This window comes from Stenella coeruleoalba, assembly GCF_951394435.1.
Source record: "Stenella coeruleoalba genome assembly, chromosome: 11".
NCBI classification, from domain to species: Eukaryota; Metazoa; Chordata; class Mammalia; order Artiodactyla; family Delphinidae; genus Stenella; species Stenella coeruleoalba.
Genome location: NC_137157.1, coordinates 18099300 through 18118280, shown reverse-complemented (window position 1 = coordinate 18118280; position 18981 = coordinate 18099300). Strand labels below are relative to the sequence as shown.

At 39.8% G+C, this 18981-nt stretch overlaps 1 protein-coding gene across 1 annotated transcript; it reads left to right on the top strand.

The window, feature by feature from the left end:
* The first annotated feature begins 116 nt into the window (after positions 1 to 116).
* Positions 117 to 17419, top strand: HSP90B1 (heat shock protein 90 beta family member 1). Its single transcript, XM_079938121.1, has 18 exons — positions 117 to 293; positions 1305 to 1407; positions 2112 to 2253; positions 2816 to 2932; positions 4284 to 4615; positions 8575 to 8686; positions 8913 to 9035; positions 10324 to 10440; positions 12207 to 12344; positions 12428 to 12505; positions 12640 to 12705; positions 13175 to 13444; positions 13718 to 13963; positions 14479 to 14615; positions 15919 to 15997; positions 16089 to 16244; positions 16507 to 16629; positions 17126 to 17419. Exons 1-18 carry the CDS (start codon positions 245 to 247, stop codon positions 17153 to 17155), a joined length of 2418 nt encoding a protein of 805 aa, XP_079794247.1. The 5' UTR covers positions 117 to 244; the 3' UTR covers positions 17156 to 17419.
* Positions 17420 to 18981: the final 1562 nt, after the last annotated feature.

Here is an 18981-nt window from a genome sequence, read left to right as displayed (position 1 = left end):
GGTGCACTGCGGTCCCCCCCACGAGTCCCCATTGGGTACAGGTGGTGCGTGGTACGGCACGATTGGTGGATTCGTGTTTCCCGTCCCCCGCCCTCGAGAAGTGGGGGTGAAAAGCGGCCCGACCTGCTTGGGGGTAGTGGGCGGATCGCAAGGCTTGAGGTGTGAGGATCGAAGCCTGGCGTAGGAGGGGGGCGGAGGCGGCTCCTGCGATCAAAGGGGACTTGAGACTCACCGGCCGTGCGCCATGAGGGCCCTGTGGGTGCTGGGCCTCTGCTGCGTCCTGCTGACCTTCGGTGAGTGATCCTGGAGGAGCGGGCCCCCCTGGACGCCCCCCCTCCTCAAGCGCGGCCTCTTCTCGAAGGTTCTGGGGGCGTTGAGCTCGGGAGGGTGATTACAGGGCCTGTGCTTGGTCTGTGGGGTGTCCATTGCTTTTCCTCGAAAGAGGCTCAGGGGATTTCGTTTACTCTCTCCTTCCTCTGGGAAGATAAAAGGAGAACGGAGTCGTTTTAATCCCTTATACATCTCCTAGTATCCGCTCCTAGAGGGCTCAGCCTCCTCGCGGTGGGGCCTCCCTCGGGCTCGTGCCCCCCTCCCCGCCGTCCCCCGGGAGCATTGTGTGTGCCCTTTCCGGAGGACTTTTGTCAGATGCCGCAACCTTTGGCCATCAGAGTTTGAGGACCCCCCCCCGCCCCCAGGCTTCCACGCCTCGCCAACGCGAGTTTCCTTTCTTAGCCGCTGGGCTGTGGAGCGTGAGGCCCGCGGGCAGCGAACCGGCAGTGTCAGCGTGTTTGACTCACTTTTGCTCGAGCTCCTTAACATCTTAAAATCTCTAAACGTCTCTTCGCTTTCTCAGGCTCCTGAGCCCTTCAGTTCCCCTCGCTAGAGGTTGCACAAATCCTTTTCGTGTTCTGACTTGTGGTATTGAAGGCCTAAGTTTTGGCATGGTCAGTTTGGAGGCCTAGTCCCGGCCTGCGGGCAACACGTGTGAATGTAGAAGGGGCCTGGAATCGAATCTGCTAAACAGTATTTATAAAGGATCCCAGGGCCGCCCTTTAGAAGTGATGGCTGCCTCCGTCTTTCAAAATCTCCTGGGAGACCTCAGTATCTGAACTTACATAAGAAATACGCTTACGTGGGTTTACACTGGATATTTAAACCAGTGGATCCATTCTTCCATCGCCCCCTCCCGTATTTGCCAAGTGAATTTTGCAGCCACTACACTGGCCCTGTTTGATCTTGTTTCTTCTGAGAAGTACATGAAGCAACGATGTTTAAGAGTTTTCTGGTGTTAAATCTGCCATCAGGGTCTGTCCAGGCTGACGATGAAGTGGATGTGGATGGGACAGTGGAAGAAGATCTGGGTAAAAGTAGAGAAGGCTCAAGGACAGATGATGAAGTAGTACAGAGGTTTGTGTTCTTCTGAAACTATACAGATAACCCGCTGGGAACTTGGAATACAGTAGCTTTTTTGTATCTCTTCTCAAAAGATCCAGATGAAGTTTAATACTCTGAATTTAAATAGAGAAAATGTTAGGGGTAGCAAGTGTGTGCATACATAGTAATGTCTCCTAACTTTGCCACTAAGAATGACTGGTCGAAATGAGATGAATTCCCTTGAAAACTATTTTGATAACTGTTTCAGAATGCTAGCACTATAGCCTTCCTAAGACCATAGAAAAGGCTTCTCCTTTGGTTTTATACCCGGTGTGTACACTTAGTAATTTTAAAAAGGAATTCTGTCAGTTGAGCAATGTTTTGATTTGGCTTCTTAGGACTTAAACTTTTGTAGACCCTTAGAAGCCAAAGTTTCCCAGGCAGAGGGTTCCCTGTGAGGGAACGTAAATGAGTGTGACTTTGCTTTTTAGGAGAGGGAAGTTGGGTTTATTTTTCTGACAATGTTTAACACAGAGTATTTCCAACTTGCTGTTAAAGGTAATGTACTACTGTGATAAAATAATAATGAGATGGTAGACTAGTAATGTAAAGGTTTGCATTTTAGCTTTTTAACCATTAAGACAACCTTAAGAGATCACTCTGCTCTCATCACAGATCCTATATTTTTGGAGGGAATTAAGTAATGCAGTATTAGTTGATCAAATTTATTTCCTTAGAGAGGAAGAAGCTATTCAGTTGGATGGATTAAATGCATCCCAGATAAGAGAACTTAGAGAGAAATCAGAAAAGTTTGCCTTCCAAGCCGAAGTTAACAGAATGATGAAACTTATCATCAATTCATTGTATAAAAATAAAGAGGTAAGCAACATGTGGTTATGATAATGTTGTTTTGTCTCCGTATGGTAGCTAACTTGTTAACTTTCATAGTGAATGTGCTGACATAGCAATTCCAAGCAAGTAGTTGGCAAAGTTTAAAAACCCAGTATGTACAAGAATCACTACTAGATACCTATTTGTGTGTGTTTGGGGGGAGGGGGAGGGTTGCTAAACATTTTCCCTTTTTTTTTCCCTTTCCCCTCCAACTGTTTTCGTGGCCTGCTAAATAGTTGTGAGTCTTACGTTCAGTCATAACAAACTAAGCCTCGAGTATTGCATACAGAAAGATCATTAGGAGGGAAAATAGAGTATCAGCTACGCTCAGCAGTTCAGGTGTTCCTTGTAGTAGCTACAGTCCTTTGTGTAGAGAGCTGTGCCTGCTTTTACCAGGAGAGTAACGCCACCTCTGTACCATAGAAGTCTAGTCCTTGAAGAGTGCTTTTTCAGAGTAAAGAGTAGAAATAAAATGAGTTTGCCATTAAATTTAATGTCTCGTGTATCTTGAGGCTAATCTAAGTGTGTATTAAATCTGGCTTCCATTTAGATTTTCCTGAGAGAACTGATTTCGAACGCCTCTGATGCTTTAGATAAGATAAGGCTAATATCATTGACTGATGAAAATGCTCTTGCTGGAAATGAGGAATTAACGGTTAAAATTAAGGTAAGCTTAGAACAATTTTCTTTTTAACTACAAAGAATTCTTAGAGATAGAGAATGCGTATCAGTCAAGATAGGCTAGGTTAGGAGCAATAACAATTCCCAAGTGTCGGGGACTTCAATCAGGGCTCAGCCAAATATGGCCTGTGGGTCAAATCTGACCTGCTGCCTGTTTTTATTTTTATATATATTTTTTAACATTATATTTTATTTTTTTCTTTGGCTGCGTTGGGTCTTTGTTGCTGCGTGAGGGCTTTCTCTAGTTGCAGTGAGCAGGGGGCTACTCTTCATTGCGGTGCGCAGGCTTCTCCTTGCGGTGGCTTCTCTTGTTGCGGAGCATGGGCTCTAGGTGTGTGGGCTTCAGTAGTTGTGGAGCGAGGGCTCAGTAGTTGTGGCGCACGGGCTTAGTTGCTCCGCGGCACGTGGGATCTTCCCGGACCAGGGCTCGAACCAGTGTCCCCTGCATTGACAGGTGGATTCTTAACCACTGCGCCACCAGGGAAGTCCTGCTTTTATAAATAATGTTTTTGGAACACAGCCATGCCCGTTTGTATATTATCTGTGACTGCTTTTGACAGAGACCGTATGGTCCACAAAGCCTAAAATACTCTGGCCCTTTTCCAGAAAAAGTTTGCCAACCCCTGGCTTAAATCATCAGTCATGGCTGCCTGTGGCCTTTGCTTTGCATCATCTCTATGACACAGGCTGATTGAGCAGCCACCATCTGAAGTGTAGCTGGTTGCCACAGTGCAGAGAAAGCTTGGAGGGGCTCGCATCAATTAAAGGCTCCAGCCTGAAAGCCACATTCCTGACTCCCACTTGCAGCTCCTCGGCCAGAGCTAGTCACATGGCCTTATCCAACCATAAGTGGAGGAAGTATATTCCTACTGTATTTCTGGAAGGCAGAGAGCTGGGAATGTTTAGTGAAGAACATTGGTCACCACAGATTTCAAAGACAGAAGTCATTCAAGTTTTGAATCCTTTTAATTTCTATCAAAGAAATAGGTGAAACATAGAATTTTATTTTTCTTGAATTTTTTTTCATAAATAGCTTGCCTTATTTAGGTCTGTCTCTGCCCTTTGACATTTAGACCAGTCCTTGCCCTCTTTATATGGATACTTTACCAAATACACTGAACTTAAAATTACTCTCTATAAAGATGCTTGTGCTTAAGATGTACGCTTTTTGAAAAGCCCATAAAATACTATATGGAGGAAAATATCTCAGTTTTGTTTTCTGTATTGAAATTGATGTGGTCCAAAGCTGGTAGTTTCTCAATATATAGCTCAGTATTTCCTTTTTATATCGTGAGTATTGAGCAAGTATAACTGTTTTGTTCTTGTCTTGGTTTTAGTGTGACAAGGAGAAGAACCTGCTCCATGTCACAGATACTGGTGTAGGAATGACCCGGGAAGAGTTGGTTAAAAACCTTGGTACCATAGCCAAATCTGGGACGAGCGAGTTTTTAAACAAAATGACTGAGGCACAAGAAGATGGCCAGTCAACTTCAGAACTGATTGGCCAGTTTGGTGTCGGTTTCTATTCTGCCTTCCTTGTAGCAGATAAAGTTATTGTCACGTCGAAACACAACAACGACACCCAGCACATCTGGGAGTCCGACTCCAATGAATTTTCTGTAATTGCTGACCCCAGAGGAAACACTCTAGGACGGGGAACGACAATTACGTAAGTATTACTAATTCCTAATGAGAATTAATAGTCGTAACGAGGATGTTGATTCTCCGGTTCTGGCTCTGAGCAAACGGCTTATTCTGGGCCTTAATTTCTTTTCCTATAAAAATGAGCAACTTGAACAGTTCTCACCACTTGAAGTATTCTGAGGTCTTGCTAAGGGCCGGACCCAGAGTTATGGTGGCTGCTGTCTATGGAGGGCTTGAAGGAGGAAGGGTTAGCTCTTCAGGGAGAAGGCAGATCGGAGGCCTCAGAAACAAGTGGCTTGTCCAGGTTTTCCAGGTAAGCAGGACTTAGAAAAGTGGTGTCAGTCTGTGGAGCATCATGGATAACGGCAGTGGCACAGCGTGTTTACAAGATTCAAGGAATTCCTTTCAGGTGGTGGCAGTTACTGATGGAATTTCTGATGAACTTTGTTAAAGTTTTCTGAAGGTGGTGTGGAGGATGGCAGGACTGGATGAGAAGAGACTCTTGGGGTAGCCTGGGTAACGGTTGAAAACATGCCAAGATAGTAGCCAGGGTTGGGGGCGGGTTGGAGAGCACAGGAACAGATAAAGGACTTGAAGAGAGTTAAGAAAGTTCTTTGGAAGAAAACGTCTCATTCGGGGATAGTTACTAGTTATTGAATTTGATATGGAATTCATTTTAAGCCAGTACCTATTGTTGGTGTCAACGAGACATATCTTATGCCCAGCGTCTCCTGGTGCTTGCAGCACTGTGAAGTGTGAGACAGACAGACAGACGACAGGGCAGCTTTCTGCCTTTTGTTTTTTTCTCCATCTTAGAGATAAAGAAATTCCAATTTAGAGGTCAATTGACTTGCCCAGTTCTGCCAAGTGAAAATGTGCCCACAGTCTTGATTTTTTTTCTTAATTCAGTTTAAAATTTTCTCAACATTAAGGATTTTTAAATATTCAGGTAGGAAACAAGCATACATCTATGATTTCAACCAATTTTCTTCATCCCAGAAGACATTCCCTATTTTCATTGTCAGAGATTTTCCTTTCATGAAACTAGACAACTGCATTTTAGTATTTTTACTAACTTACTGTTCTAAATTTACCTTTTCCTGCCTTTCACATCTCCTGATCTCTTTAGGAGACATCCCTAATAGTTATACCCCAGGGCCCTCTCTGTTAGGTGGTAGGAGAATACAGGTAAATCGCATCTTTTAACTAGAAAGAGAAAATGATGTCCCAAGAGGTGCTAATGTCTTAGGTTGCCAAGAGACAGGTGAGACATCTAGATGGACGCTCCATGTGAGCAAACATTTTGTTAATACTCCATTCCCAGAGCCTAACGCATGACTAGCAGGTATTGGTATGAATGAATAAGGGTCATCAGGATGGTTTCCTACGGTAGCATGGATGGTTGATCAGTAAATGAAATTTTACAACAGGTTCTCCTTTCCTTGGCAAAATTACCTTTTTTCTTTAAGCCCTCCTTCCCGACCATTCACTTAACAGATATCCATTTGAGTGCCTGTTACCTGCTAGGGTTTAGGGCTACAGTGGAGAATAAGACAGTTGCTGTCCCTACTTTCACATGGCTCATTCGACTAAGAAAGAAAAAACATGAGATAATTTCAGAGTAGCAAATGCCAGAAAGGAAGTTAAGGGATACCTCCCTTATCAGAAGGTCTTTCTGAAATGGTAATAAATTAGGTTCAGATATTCTAGGCAGCAAGCACAGCATGTTGGAAGTTCCAGAGGCAAGAGGCCCATTTGAGGAACTGAAAGTCTAGAATGGCCAAAGGGGAAAGGAGAGCAAAGGCAAGGAAGCGACAAGGTTAGGATCCTGCCCTGCATACATATGACTTTATCTTATATTTGACTAATAAAGTAGAAACCATCTGACAATTCAATTTCCTCCCTACTCCTGTCTGTGCCCCTAAATTAGCCACCACTGTACCCTTATGAGAGATTTAGTGAGGATTAAATGAGATCATGAAATTAGCATCCTGTAAATGCTGTAAAAATTGCCTCTGTCCCTCCTACTACCATGAGGGAGTATTCTACATTTCTCCCCAAAGCTAATCTCTGCTTCTCATCTGTTGTCTCTCACGCCACCTCCTCAGAGACTAAGCATAAATTGATGCCTGCCATGTCTTTTAAAGTCAGCCTTTCCTGAACACCTTCCTCTTTCCCATCAAAGTGTAAACGTATTGAAGTCTCTGGGAAAAGGAACAAAGGCAGGTGGTGCGATGCCCCATGCTGCTGTCAGACATGCACTCTCTTTTTCTCCCCCATCTACTGTTGAGCTTCTCAAAAAAGCATACTTGCCTTTGTTGCTACTTCACCTTCTGTTCACAGCTCAGCCCACTGTGTTTTGACTTTATCCACCATCTTTCCATTGAAATAAGTCACCAGTAATCCTTGTTGCTAAATCCAGTGGATTCAGGGTTATTTTAGTTGGTATGGCTCCCAGCAATGGGTTCTTTTTTTTTTGTAGTTTTTCTCTTGTGTTTTCTACAGAATTTGCATTCTACTGCTCATACCTTAAAACAATCCATTCAGTACCTAGCTTCATCTTTTTAAACTTTCCGTTGCCTCAATGTTGATATTCTCTTTCTTCAAAAGTTCAGTTTCAGCCCTTTCCGTTATCCCGTGTCCCGCATGCAGTCTGAACCACTGTCTTGGATCCAGGTTCCAGCTCCTCCTCAGGGTTCTCTAATCTACATTCTTAGTCCAGATCAGGAGTCAGCAAACTTTTTCTTAAAGGATCAGCTAGTAAATATTTTAAGCTCGTGGACTATAGGATCTGTCACATGTCACAACTTTCCTATTCTAGTTTGAAAGCAGCCATAGACAATATAGGATGAGGTTGTATCCCAATAAAATTTCTTATGGGTGCCAGCCAGAGTTTGCCAACCCCTGGTCTAGATCTCTCTGCGGGGCCCTGGGCTCATATGTCTAATTGCCTCTTAAATACCTCTAACTAAGATGTCTAACCATCAGCTTCAATTTGCATCCAAAAGTGATGCAACTCTCCACTAACCCCGGATCACTAACATGTATGCTCCAAGACCAGAGATTTCGTCCCCTCACCAGGCTGTGTCATCATGTGCTGTCTACTTGTTGGCAGGTGCTACTAAACTATAAGCTTTTTGAGGCAGGGAGAGAACCATGGATACAACATTGCCCATATTTATTGGGAGCACAAACATCACGACTACCTGCTGTGTTTCAGAGTACGTTGTGATTATTATTCTTGGTGGATGGAGGAGGTGTTTGCAGAAGGGGTAGTAAGGAAGAAGAGGAAGCAGTGCTACAATTTTTGATATTGTAATTATCTAAGCCAGTGCTATCCAGTAGAACTTTCTGTGGTAGAAATGTTCTATCACTGCTCTGTCCAGTATGGTAGCCACTAGCTACATGTGACTATTGGAATGTGGCAATATAACTAAAGAACTGATTTTAACTTTTATGTAAATAGTCACATGTGACAGGTGGTTGCTGTTTTCTTGTCTAGTGCAAATGTAAACAATAGTTCAGATTAATTTTCTAGCTTTTTTTAAGGAACATGTTTTTGTTAGGGGTTAACTACAATAATCACTTGATTTCTAGAGTTGCTATCAGAGTGCATAAGATTCTACTTTTCTCCAGAATATTGCAGTGATTTCCCACCTTCAGCTAACTTAAGATTTCTGTTCTTCAAATGAAAACATCCAGCACATTGAGAAGGTTGAGAACATTTTCATTTTTTTACTTGGAACTAAGAATATTTTCCACCTGAGGGAGTGCAAGAAAGTTCTTCCTTTACCATACCCATATTAGGTATATTTAGCTCACAAACCTTTATCGGTGATGAGAGTTCTTAACATGGGTAACGGGGACATTGTTGGTTATACACAGAATTGCTGGCTATTATAGTCATATGAGTATTTAGACAAATTTATAGTCAGATCTTTTAAACCGTCATGTCTTTCTCTAAACGTCTTACTTTCTTTGCAGCCTTGTTTTAAAAGAAGAAGCATCTGATTACCTTGAACTGGATACAATTAAAAGTCTCGTGAAAAAATATTCACAGTTCATAAACTTCCCTATTTATGTATGGAGCAGCAAGGTAAATCTGTAGGAATACAATGTATGTGTATTACCCTGGCACATATTCGAATATTTAACACTGAACGAATGAACGTTAAATATGGTTCTTTCAATACAGGATACTCTCAGTGTTTTCTTACTGAAGATCGACTTTTTCAGCTGTAATTTTGTTTCATATCCTATAGATGAAATCAGAATTATTAAACAAATGAGTTAAACTGTAATTCTACTTTCTACTTCAACAGACTGAAACTGTTGAGGAACCCATGGAAGAAGAAGAAGCAGCAAAAGAAGAAAAAGAAGAATCTGATGATGAAGCTGCAGTAGAAGAAGAAGAAGAAGAAGAAAAGAAACCAAAAACTAAAAAAGTAAGTCTGGTTCATCTTCCTACTTAAAATATCGTTTAGGTTATAAAGTACCAAACCCATAGAAAAAGAGATCAGATTTGTTGTTGCCGGGGGTGGGGGGGTGTTGGAAGAAGGTACAAACCTCCAGTTATAAGGTAAAGAAGTACTAGGGATGTCACGTACAGCATGACAAGTAGAGCTAACGCTGCTCTGTGGTGTATAGGAAAGGTAAGAGAGTAAATCCTGAGAGTTCTCTTTATAAGGAGAAACTTTTCTTTCTTTGGTCCATTTTTTAAAATTGTTTATTCTTCTCATCTATACGAGACGATGGATGTTAACTTATTGTGGTGATCATTTCACAATATGTGTAATTCAACCTTTATGCTGTATGCCTAAAACTCATGCAGTGATGTGTATCAATTATATCTTGATAAAACCAGGGAGAGGGGAGAACTAAGGTAAAAAATATTGTTTAGCTTATGTTAGAAAAAACAGATGCAGAAAAAAAAAAAACACAGAAACCCAAATATGCACAGACCGATTTGAGGGTAAGCTTCAGTTCTTAATGGTCTTCTTTTTTCAATGAGTGAGTCCCTAGGCCCAGCTTTTAAAACCAAACTCTGTGTGCGCGCGCGCGTGTGTGTGTGTGCGCGCACACACTCTAGACTCTCTCTCTCTCTCTCTCTCTCTCTCTCTCTCTCTCAAGTTTTAAGTAGCAAATGCAGATCATTTTTATGAAGAGTTCTCTAACTTCCATATATTGCCCAGGACTGATGGCTTATGATATGTTTTGAATTTTAAAAGCTTAAGAAGCTTTTTTGCATCTTCTTTTGTCATGCAGATATCAACTATAAAATTAGTTCTCTGGTCTTCTTAGGTAGTAGAGTAGGTAGAAGTAATGGTGGTGGATTTTGAGAAATATTTATTGTAAGATGTTGGATTTCTATAAGTCATGAAATAGAAATACGTAAGATGTATATCCTTCTAAACTCAAAACAGGTATTTTTACGAAATAACATTTTAGCTAGTTAAAAATAACTGAAAAAACCTTAATTGGATTGTTACCAATTATAATGAATAACCATTTGTCTTTGTTGTATTAAATAACAGTCTTAAGTGTTGACAGAAGTACTTTTTAAAATTTTTTTTGATCCAGTTGGCAAGAACCATACTACAGTATAGGTACCCTTTGGTGCTTCCGTATATTAATACTTTTTTGAAATGTTCTAAAGCTGTGGTTACTATAGTATAACTATTGATACTACTGGTATATCTGCTAGGAGAGACTAATCAAATACTGTAACTTCAGGTTGAAAAAACTGTCTGGGATTGGGAACTTATGAATGATATCAAACCGATATGGCAGAGACCGTCGAAAGAAGTGGAGGAGGATGAATACAAAGCTTTCTACAAATCATTTTCAAAGGTAAATGTTATTTTAGAATAATGTGATAATGAAACATTACTAAATCAAAAATACGCTGAAAAATAGTTTTATTACTATTTGAACACAACTGGTTTCCTTTTTAATCCTGTGTATTTTATATTATGCATTAAAAAAATTTTACTCTGGGGCTTCCCTGGTGGCGCAGCGGTTGAGAGTCCGCCTGCCAATGCAGGGGACACGGGTTTGTGCCCCGATCCGGGAAGATCCCACATGCCGCGGAGCGGCTGGGCCCGTGAGCCATGGCCGCTGAGCCTGAGTGTCCGGAGCCTGTGCTCCGCAATGGGAGAGGCCACAACAGTGAGAGGCCCGCGTACTGCCAAAAAAAAATAAAATAAAAATAAAAAAAAATTTTTACTCTGAGAAGGAATCTGTAGGCTTCACCAAATTGCCAAGTGGTCTGTGCTACAAAAAGATTTAGAACTGCCTACTAGATACATGCTTGATTTCTACTACAGAACCTGTAAGACCTAAAACCATGTTATTGAATGACTTTTAACATAATATTGAAGAGCTTGTTTACAACATCAAACATTTCTTTTGAGGTCATATGCCTAGGAATAATTATTAAATCTATTTCCTTACCAATGTTTTGTTTTACTGATCATTTCTTGTAACTCTTAGAATCCAAAACTAGCATTGACTAAAATTGTTTCAAGTTAACGTTTCCTCAAACATCTTGCACAAAAGAGAACAGTTTAATGGACTTAGCACAGAAAACTTAAGTAGTTTTATGGACTTAGCTAGAGAAAACAGTTTTATGGACTTAGCTAGAGAAAACTTAATATTCTGTGATTGTATTTGTTCTTTGCTCTATTCCATCTGCTGATTCGTTACTTAACCTTTGTTTTCCTTACCTTAACATCCAACCATCCTTTCAGCTTTACTTCCAAAAACTTTCCCTCGGTTCTGCCTCTACTTTCATTCCCGTGAACTCGAAAGTCCTAGTGCATATGTAAAGGTACTTTCGTCTCAAGCAGCTATATTAGAAATATGTGAGCAGTGTGTGATTTTAAGTCTTTTAGAGGCTACATTTTTTTATAGTTGAAACAGGTGAAGTTAACTTTTAATAATATATTTTATTTAACCCAACATACCCAACAGTGTTATTTCACCAGGTGATCATTATAAAAAATTGAGTTGTTTCCTTTTTGGTTTTTTTGTTTGGTTGGTTATTTTGTGAGGTGTGTGTTTTACACTAACCAGCACATCTCAGTGTGGACTAGCTACATTTCAAGTGTCCAGTAGCCATATGTGGGTACGGTAATGTATAATGCAGGAAATTTCTGTCCTTACGCTTTACAGCTATTTACATACCTCTTTTTATCCACTGCTGTTCCAAATTTCATGGAAGAATCCTGTTCCTGAGTACTTTTTTGGTTGAACAGTACACTCATGAAATGTTGTATATTATTTTGTCATTTAGGCAGGGCGGTGGTTTTCCTGTCCTGTTCTCTCACATGTGTGGAACCTAGACTCATCCATCCTTCCCCAGGTTTAGGCGATAGAGTAATATTATTGACAGTCATCATCAGAACAACCATGTACAGCCAGCTAGAAGTGCAATCTTAATTGTTTCTTCTTCCCTCCTTGCCCCCCACCTTCACTTTTTTGGTAAGGGTACTTTTTTGTTAGTTAAATGTTAAACTGAATGTGTACGACATAATAAATCGCTTTTTCCTGTGCCTTTTGAATCGCAAACCGCTTTTTCCTGTGCCTTTTGAATGACTAAGATACCAACTTTCTAGGAAAGCGATGACCCCATGGCATATATCCACTTTACTGCTGAAGGGGAAGTTACCTTCAAGTCAATTTTATTTGTACCCACATCTGCACCACGTGGTCTGTTTGATGAATATGGATCTAAGAAGAGCGATTACATTAAGGTGGGTTTTTAATGGTATAAACTGAGTTTAAAATTTCAAAGTATGATTTCCAGAAAGTCACCTTTTTTTTGGTTTCTGCTTAGCTGTATGTGCGCCGAGTATTCATCACAGACGACTTCCATGATATGATGCCCAAATACCTGAATTTTGTCAAGGGTGTTGTAAGTATCTGGAGATTAATGGGGGAAGAGGGGATTAGAGTGGGGGTCTGGAAGTGGCGTTTTCTTTGGGTTGGTTGGTTTTATTTTTTTCGAGTGTCTTTATTGCTAACTGGACTTTGTTTTGCCACCTGAAGGTGGACTCAGATGATCTCCCCTTGAATGTTTCCCGTGAGACTCTTCAGCAACATAAACTGCTTAAGGTGAGTGTCTCTGGGAAGAGACCGGCCGCCTTGCTCTTTGGTTGGGCCTCAGAGAACAAGATTCCATTAGTGGAGTTCCCAGGTTTTGAGACTAGTCCTTGGCTTTTCAGATAAAGAACTTAATTTTACTCTGGAATGATCAAATCCTGAGAATCTGATTGTTTTCCCCCCAACATTTTATAATAAAAAATTTTCAAACATACAGAAAAGTTGAAAGAGCAGTGAATACCCATATATGCCCACTACCTGGTCTTAAAGTTAGAATATAAACATTAAAACAATCTTGTGACTGTTTCCAGGGACAACTTAGTTTCTGCTCCATCTGACATAGGAGTACTCACCATTCCCTGCCCCTTGATAAATACCAGCATCTGTATCTTTCACCACTACTCCCCTGCTACCTTACGTATTGTATGTTCTCAAAAGTTTGCAATGAGCTTTTGTAAAGTTACTCTTTAATTTTGTTTAGGTGATTAGAAAGAAACTTGTCCGTAAAACCCTGGACATGATCAAGAAGATTGCTGATGAGAAATACAATGATACTTTTTGGAAAGAATTTGGTACCAACATCAAGCTTGGTGTGATAGAAGACCACTCAAATCGAACACGTCTTGCTAAACTGCTTAGATTCCAGTCTTCTTATCATCCAAGTGACATTACTAGTCTAGACCAGTATGTGGAAAGAATGAAGGAGAAGCAAGACAAAATCTACTTCATGGCTGGGTCCAGCAGAAAAGAGGTGAGGTGAACTTGAACTGGTCCTGGTATGTAGCTGGGCATTTATAGCCAACTCTTGAGGGAAAAAAAAAAGGAAACCTTACTTAAATTATAAACTGAAGTGGTTATGAGGCCTGTCAGTCACTGATAGGAAGAAAGTCATTTATATTCTCTGCACCTCTTAATTCTCCACCTGTAAAATGGGGTTGCTGGTATTACATAAATGTAGCTACTAGGATGAACAAATATACCAAGGCCAGACTTGGAAATTTTCGTTACTTTCTTAATTTTGTAGGCTGAATCTTCTCCATTTGTTGAGCGACTTCTGAAAAAGGGATACGAAGTGATTTATCTCACAGAACCTGTGGACGAATACTGCATTCAGGCTCTTCCTGAGTTCGATGGGAAGAGGTTCCAGAATGTTGCCAAGGAAGGAGTGAAGTTTGATGAAAGTGAGAAAAGTAAGGAGAGTCGTGAAGCAATTGAGAAAGAATTTGAGCCTCTGCTCAATTGGATGAAAGATAAAGCCCTCAAGGACAAGGTATTCTAGAAATTAGAAATTGTGAAAATTCTAGCATCTTCATTTTAAAAAATGTGTTGTGTCAGCAAATTAAACTTTGCAGCTGGTACTTTTGTAACCATTAAAAGTTGTACAGAACAACATTTAATATTGTAGTTAAGTTATTGGGAGGCTGAGCTTAAAATTTATGAACTACAAAGAATTGAAAGGATAAGTGTTATCCTGTGGGTGGGTATATTTCTTCCCTTTGTAATTGAAAGTTTTCCATAATTTAATACTGTCTTTGTAATAGCTTACATTTTTACCGATTAAACTTAAGTTTTAAATGTTTTTAAAAGTTGATGTTTAAGTATTTATGACTGAAAAATTCAGATTATTAAATGAGTTTCCTAAAAATCTGAGTGAGAGGTACTTTTCTGATCTGCCTCCATTTATGATCTTAAGCGGTGAGCCCTTAAGGAGTTGAAATGCAATTACTTCACGACCTTAACTGTTGATATTTATATATCTCTAACTTTTGGTTTCCTTATCCTAAGATTGAAAAGGCTGTGGTCTCTCAGCGCCTGACAGAGTCCCCATGTGCCCTTGTGGCCAGCCAGTACGGATGGTCTGGCAACATGGAGAGAATCATGAAAGCCCAAGCATACCAGACCGGCAAGGACATCTCTACAAAGTAAGCATCCTCAGGGAAGTCTTGTACAGCCGTCCTTTAGAAGATAATGGCAGCTTCTATACAAAGAACTGAGGTGTTTTAAGTGTCTGTTGTATATTAGATAAGTTTACAAAGGGATTAGATTGCTACATTAGATTGCTAAAGAAAAGGTCTTGAGGTTGTGATTTATTTTATAGTATTTTATCTACAGATGGAAATTTTCTTAATCTGTTACACATAATGTCTTTTGGCATTAGATTATATGCTTGGCCTGGTATCTGGACTTCTTTTACATTTTTAGATAATAGTTACAGATGAAGTTAATGACACTTATTTTTCTTAAAGGCGTTAAATCCTTTTAATCACCTCTTTCACCCCCAACAAGTATGCTCCACAAAATAAAGGGTAGAGGGTGCACAAGTTAACGAGTATTTGAACTCAAGGGCCAAGTACTGGAGGTACACTGGATCTTTGGTACCCTTTATTTTCAAGAAATATGTATTTCAAGTTTTTATTTTAATGTTACAACAATAGCTTTGAAAATGACTTCTTCCTTGTTTTTATTCTCTTCTACTTGGAGTATCTTCTTATTAGCTACCTAATAATCATCATACATTTTTTCCCCAGGCCTACCTTAAGGATTCTTCTCCTAAGTGTAGTTTCCATTGTCACAATCCCCAAACTCCATTTAAAAATATATCTATAATTCGTAATTAGCGTGACTCACCAATGTGTAATATTTATAAAATAAATTGTGACATTCAGACTAGTCAGGATGACAAATCATAATCCTCTAAGACTTGCGTGTATGATAGGTTATACCAGGATGTAGGGAGAGGGGCTTCACCCTGTCCTCGGCATGCAGCTATAGGAGGGAGAACAGTCACAGGGGATGGTAGGATGCTAATGACAATGAAGGTATACTCAGAGGCATTGCAGCTGACTTCAGAGAAAAGAAGCAGTTTTTCTTAGAACCATATAGGTTGAGGCATCGTGGAGAAGGTGTTACTTGAGCAGCACCCAGAGGCTGTTCTGTTCCAGAACTCTGGGGAGACACAGATGCAATTAAGATAGTGAATACATTAAGAGGGGGTGAACAGGACATTAAATCAGTTCATCCACTCAACAAAGGCACTTGGGATTCATCAGTAAATAAGAGTTCATTATTGTACTCTTTCATCTAACCACACACATATAAAGCATGATGTAACAATATATAAGCATGTCGATTTTTCAAAAAGTTGTTCTCTGTAATTATGTGAGTTAGTAATAGAGTATGGGAAATGCATGGACCCTAAAATTCAATATGTTTACTTTGTAACAGTTATTATGCCAGCCAGAAGAAAACATTTGAAATTAACCCCAGACACCCACTGATCAGAGACATGCTTCGACGAGTTAAGGTGAGCAGTATCATAGCCATACTCCTTTGTCTCTTAATTTGACTACTTTGGACCCTTTAATATTAATCAGGTGTGACTTCTTCCATTTCAGGAGGATGAAGACGACAAAACAGTTTCAGATCTTGCTGTGGTTTTGTTTGAAACAGCAACACTGCGGTCAGGATATCTTTTACCAGACACTAAAGCATATGGAGATAGAATAGAAAGAATGCTTCGCCTCAGCTTAAACATTGACCCTGATGCAAAGGTTTGAAGTAATTTATTGAATGTTTGAATCCCCAGTGTCACGCACAATGCTAGAAATTAATGAGAAGCTCCCCGCCTTTTACATCCTTTTTTTGTCTGTCTCCCTTTGTTAGCGTGATTGTTAACTCTAATTAGAGGGTTGACTCTACAGTTCTGGATAAACTGGAGGGAGGTTAATTATGATCTTATACATTTAAATGAGCAAAGTGAAAATAGATCCAAGGTGTTCAATGCATTAATGGGCTCATAAATGTTCCCCTTAGGTGGAAGAAGAACCAGAAGAAGAACCTGAAGAAACAACAGAGGATACCGCAGAAGACACAGAGCAAGACGACGACGAAGAAATGGATGCAGGAGCGGATGAGGAGGAACAAGAAACAGCAAAGGTAGAACAAACCAAGAATGGGACTTGCATTTTCAGTTCTTGCAAAGTTAAGACTGTTACAGAAGTCAAGAAATAAATAGTCATCTAATTATCAAATTCAAAAGCTGGAGCAAATCCCTTTTTTCTTTATTTAAAGTGTGTACTTTGATCTTCCCACTTCCTTTATTCCCTTAGGTTAGCCATCCATTCTTGAGATGTTATTAAGCAGATTGTTCCTTAGCCCACGGTGCTTCTGTGTTCTTTGCCACTTGCTTCTGCCTTAACTCTAGCAACATTAGGCTATTTTAAATTTTTGACTGTTTGTGTTCAAGGACTGTTGATCTTGTTGTTGGGCTCTAAGTTATTTTGCAGATTAACAAGGTGAGGTTCTAGCCTACAGCTCAAGTTAATGGATAGGCTGGGTCCATTTCAATTGTTTTTTCCATACATGAACCTTCTGTGAGCTACGGTTTGTTGTGCTGGTTTTTAATGTCTTCTGATTTTTCTGTTTTTCACAGAAATCTACAGCTGAAAAAGATGAACTGTAAATTACACTGTCGCCGTTTGGATCCCGTATGAAGAAGGAATGTGAAATTTCAGTCATTTCTTTTGGGAGAGACTTGTTGTGGATGCTCCCCCCAGCCCCCTTCTCCCCCGCACTGTCAAATGTTGGGATTTTGGGTCACAGGAAGAAGTGGGTTTTTTAGTTGAATTTTTTTTTAACATTCCTCATGAATGTAAATTTGTACTATTTAACTGACTATTGGTGTAAAATCTTGTCATGTGTATAAAAATAAAAAAGATCCCAAACATTCAGTGTCTTGCCTGCCTTTTCATAATTCAATTGTTTTTCCTTCCAGTTTTATTGTGATGTAATTGACATACAGCACTGTATGAGTTTAAGGTGTACAGCACAGTGACTTGCGTACATCAGGAAGCGATCACAATAAGTAGTGAACATCCATCGTCTCGTATAGATAGAAAATAAAGGAAAAATATTTTTTAGATCATGTGTCTTGGGTTTTCTTCCTTTCAAAAATAATTCATAGTTACTAAAGAAAAGTGGTTTTTTAAAATTATCTTTAAAAACCACCCATAGAAAGAAGACATACTCTTCCTTACAGAAGAATTCCAAATAATACATGTAGAAGCTCCCCTTTCTAGGAAGTGGAGCTTAATCCTTTTCTTTTTCAATGTGGGCTGGATTTAATGACTGTCTTCCGGAGTATGGAAAGGAGAAAACAGTAACTTTCTATAGAGAAACTTGGCAAGTGCTACCTTAATAACCAAGTGATCAAGGTTCATATCACCAGGGATGTCATGTACCCGCTGATGCGATGAGGAAGGGTACCTCACCTCTGGTATTCTTTCCAAAACTTCCCAACCTTAACCTAACCTAGAATATGTGAACAGTACTCTTCAAAAATTTTTAAGGTCAAAACCAAAGAAGAGGAGGGTGGTGGGAGGGAGACACAAGAGGGAGGAGATATGGGGATATATGTCTAGCAGATGCACTTTGTTATAAAGCAGAAACTAACACACCATTGTAAAGCGATTATACTCCAATAAAGATGTTAAAAAAAACCCAAAAAACAAATAGTCACAGACTGGAGGAAACTACATGGCAACTAAATGCAATGTAGTAACCTGGGTGAAAGCTGGTGAAATCCAGAGTCGGACATATTCATTTGTGCCTTAGCTCTGGCATGTGTGATGTCTAGCATGGTCATGTAAGATGAGGGCATTCATGGAAACAGGCAGTGGGATACAGGAACTGTGCTATCTTGGCAGTTTTCCTGTAAATCTAAATTTATTCCAAAATTAAAAGGCTGTCTTTTTAAAATCATCTATAGTCCTACCACAAGTATAACTACAGTGAAGATCCTCATCGATATGTTTAATTTGTTTTAAAATGTGTTACGGGATAAATGGTTTCTCTAAATATAGCCATCTGAAATAGTATTTTTTTTTAACTGGCTAGGGAGAGAAAATGTTACTCATTTGCATATTCAGAGATCATGGTGTGTGAGAAAATTCTGTGGAACCTAATTTTATGTACAATAAAGTTGTTGAACACTTCACAATTTTCCTGATAATCTAGGACACTTTCTAGGCTTCTCGTAATTCTAATCATTATATGCTTCCTACCCCTCCCCATCAAGCTCTTTTTTAGTTTGCAATCATCACTTTGAAATTACTAGATACCCTACAATCATCTTTTTAAAAATCTGCCCTGCTTCTTTTCCCTTTTAAGAAAATGGGAACTCAGTCATAGAGAAACAGGCTATCAGTTAAGGTATAGCTTCCTTTCCTGATACAATGTTATATTAGCTATTAGTTGTATTTGTTTCCCATTTTTTGGCCACTATAAATG

Excerpts from the sequence above, each read along its gene's own strand:
- HSP90B1 (XM_079938121.1), top strand. The coding sequence starts at position 245 with ATGAGGGCCCTGTGGGTGCTGGGCCTCTGCTGCGTCCTGCTGACCTTC. Across the intron at positions 4,616-8,574 it reads GGACGGGGAACGACAATTAC|CCTTGTTTTAAAAGAAGAAG; the intron begins GTAAGTATTACT and ends CTTTCTTTGCAG. Across the intron at positions 8,687-8,912 it reads TTTATGTATGGAGCAGCAAG|ACTGAAACTGTTGAGGAACC; the intron begins GTAAATCTGTAG and ends CTACTTCAACAG.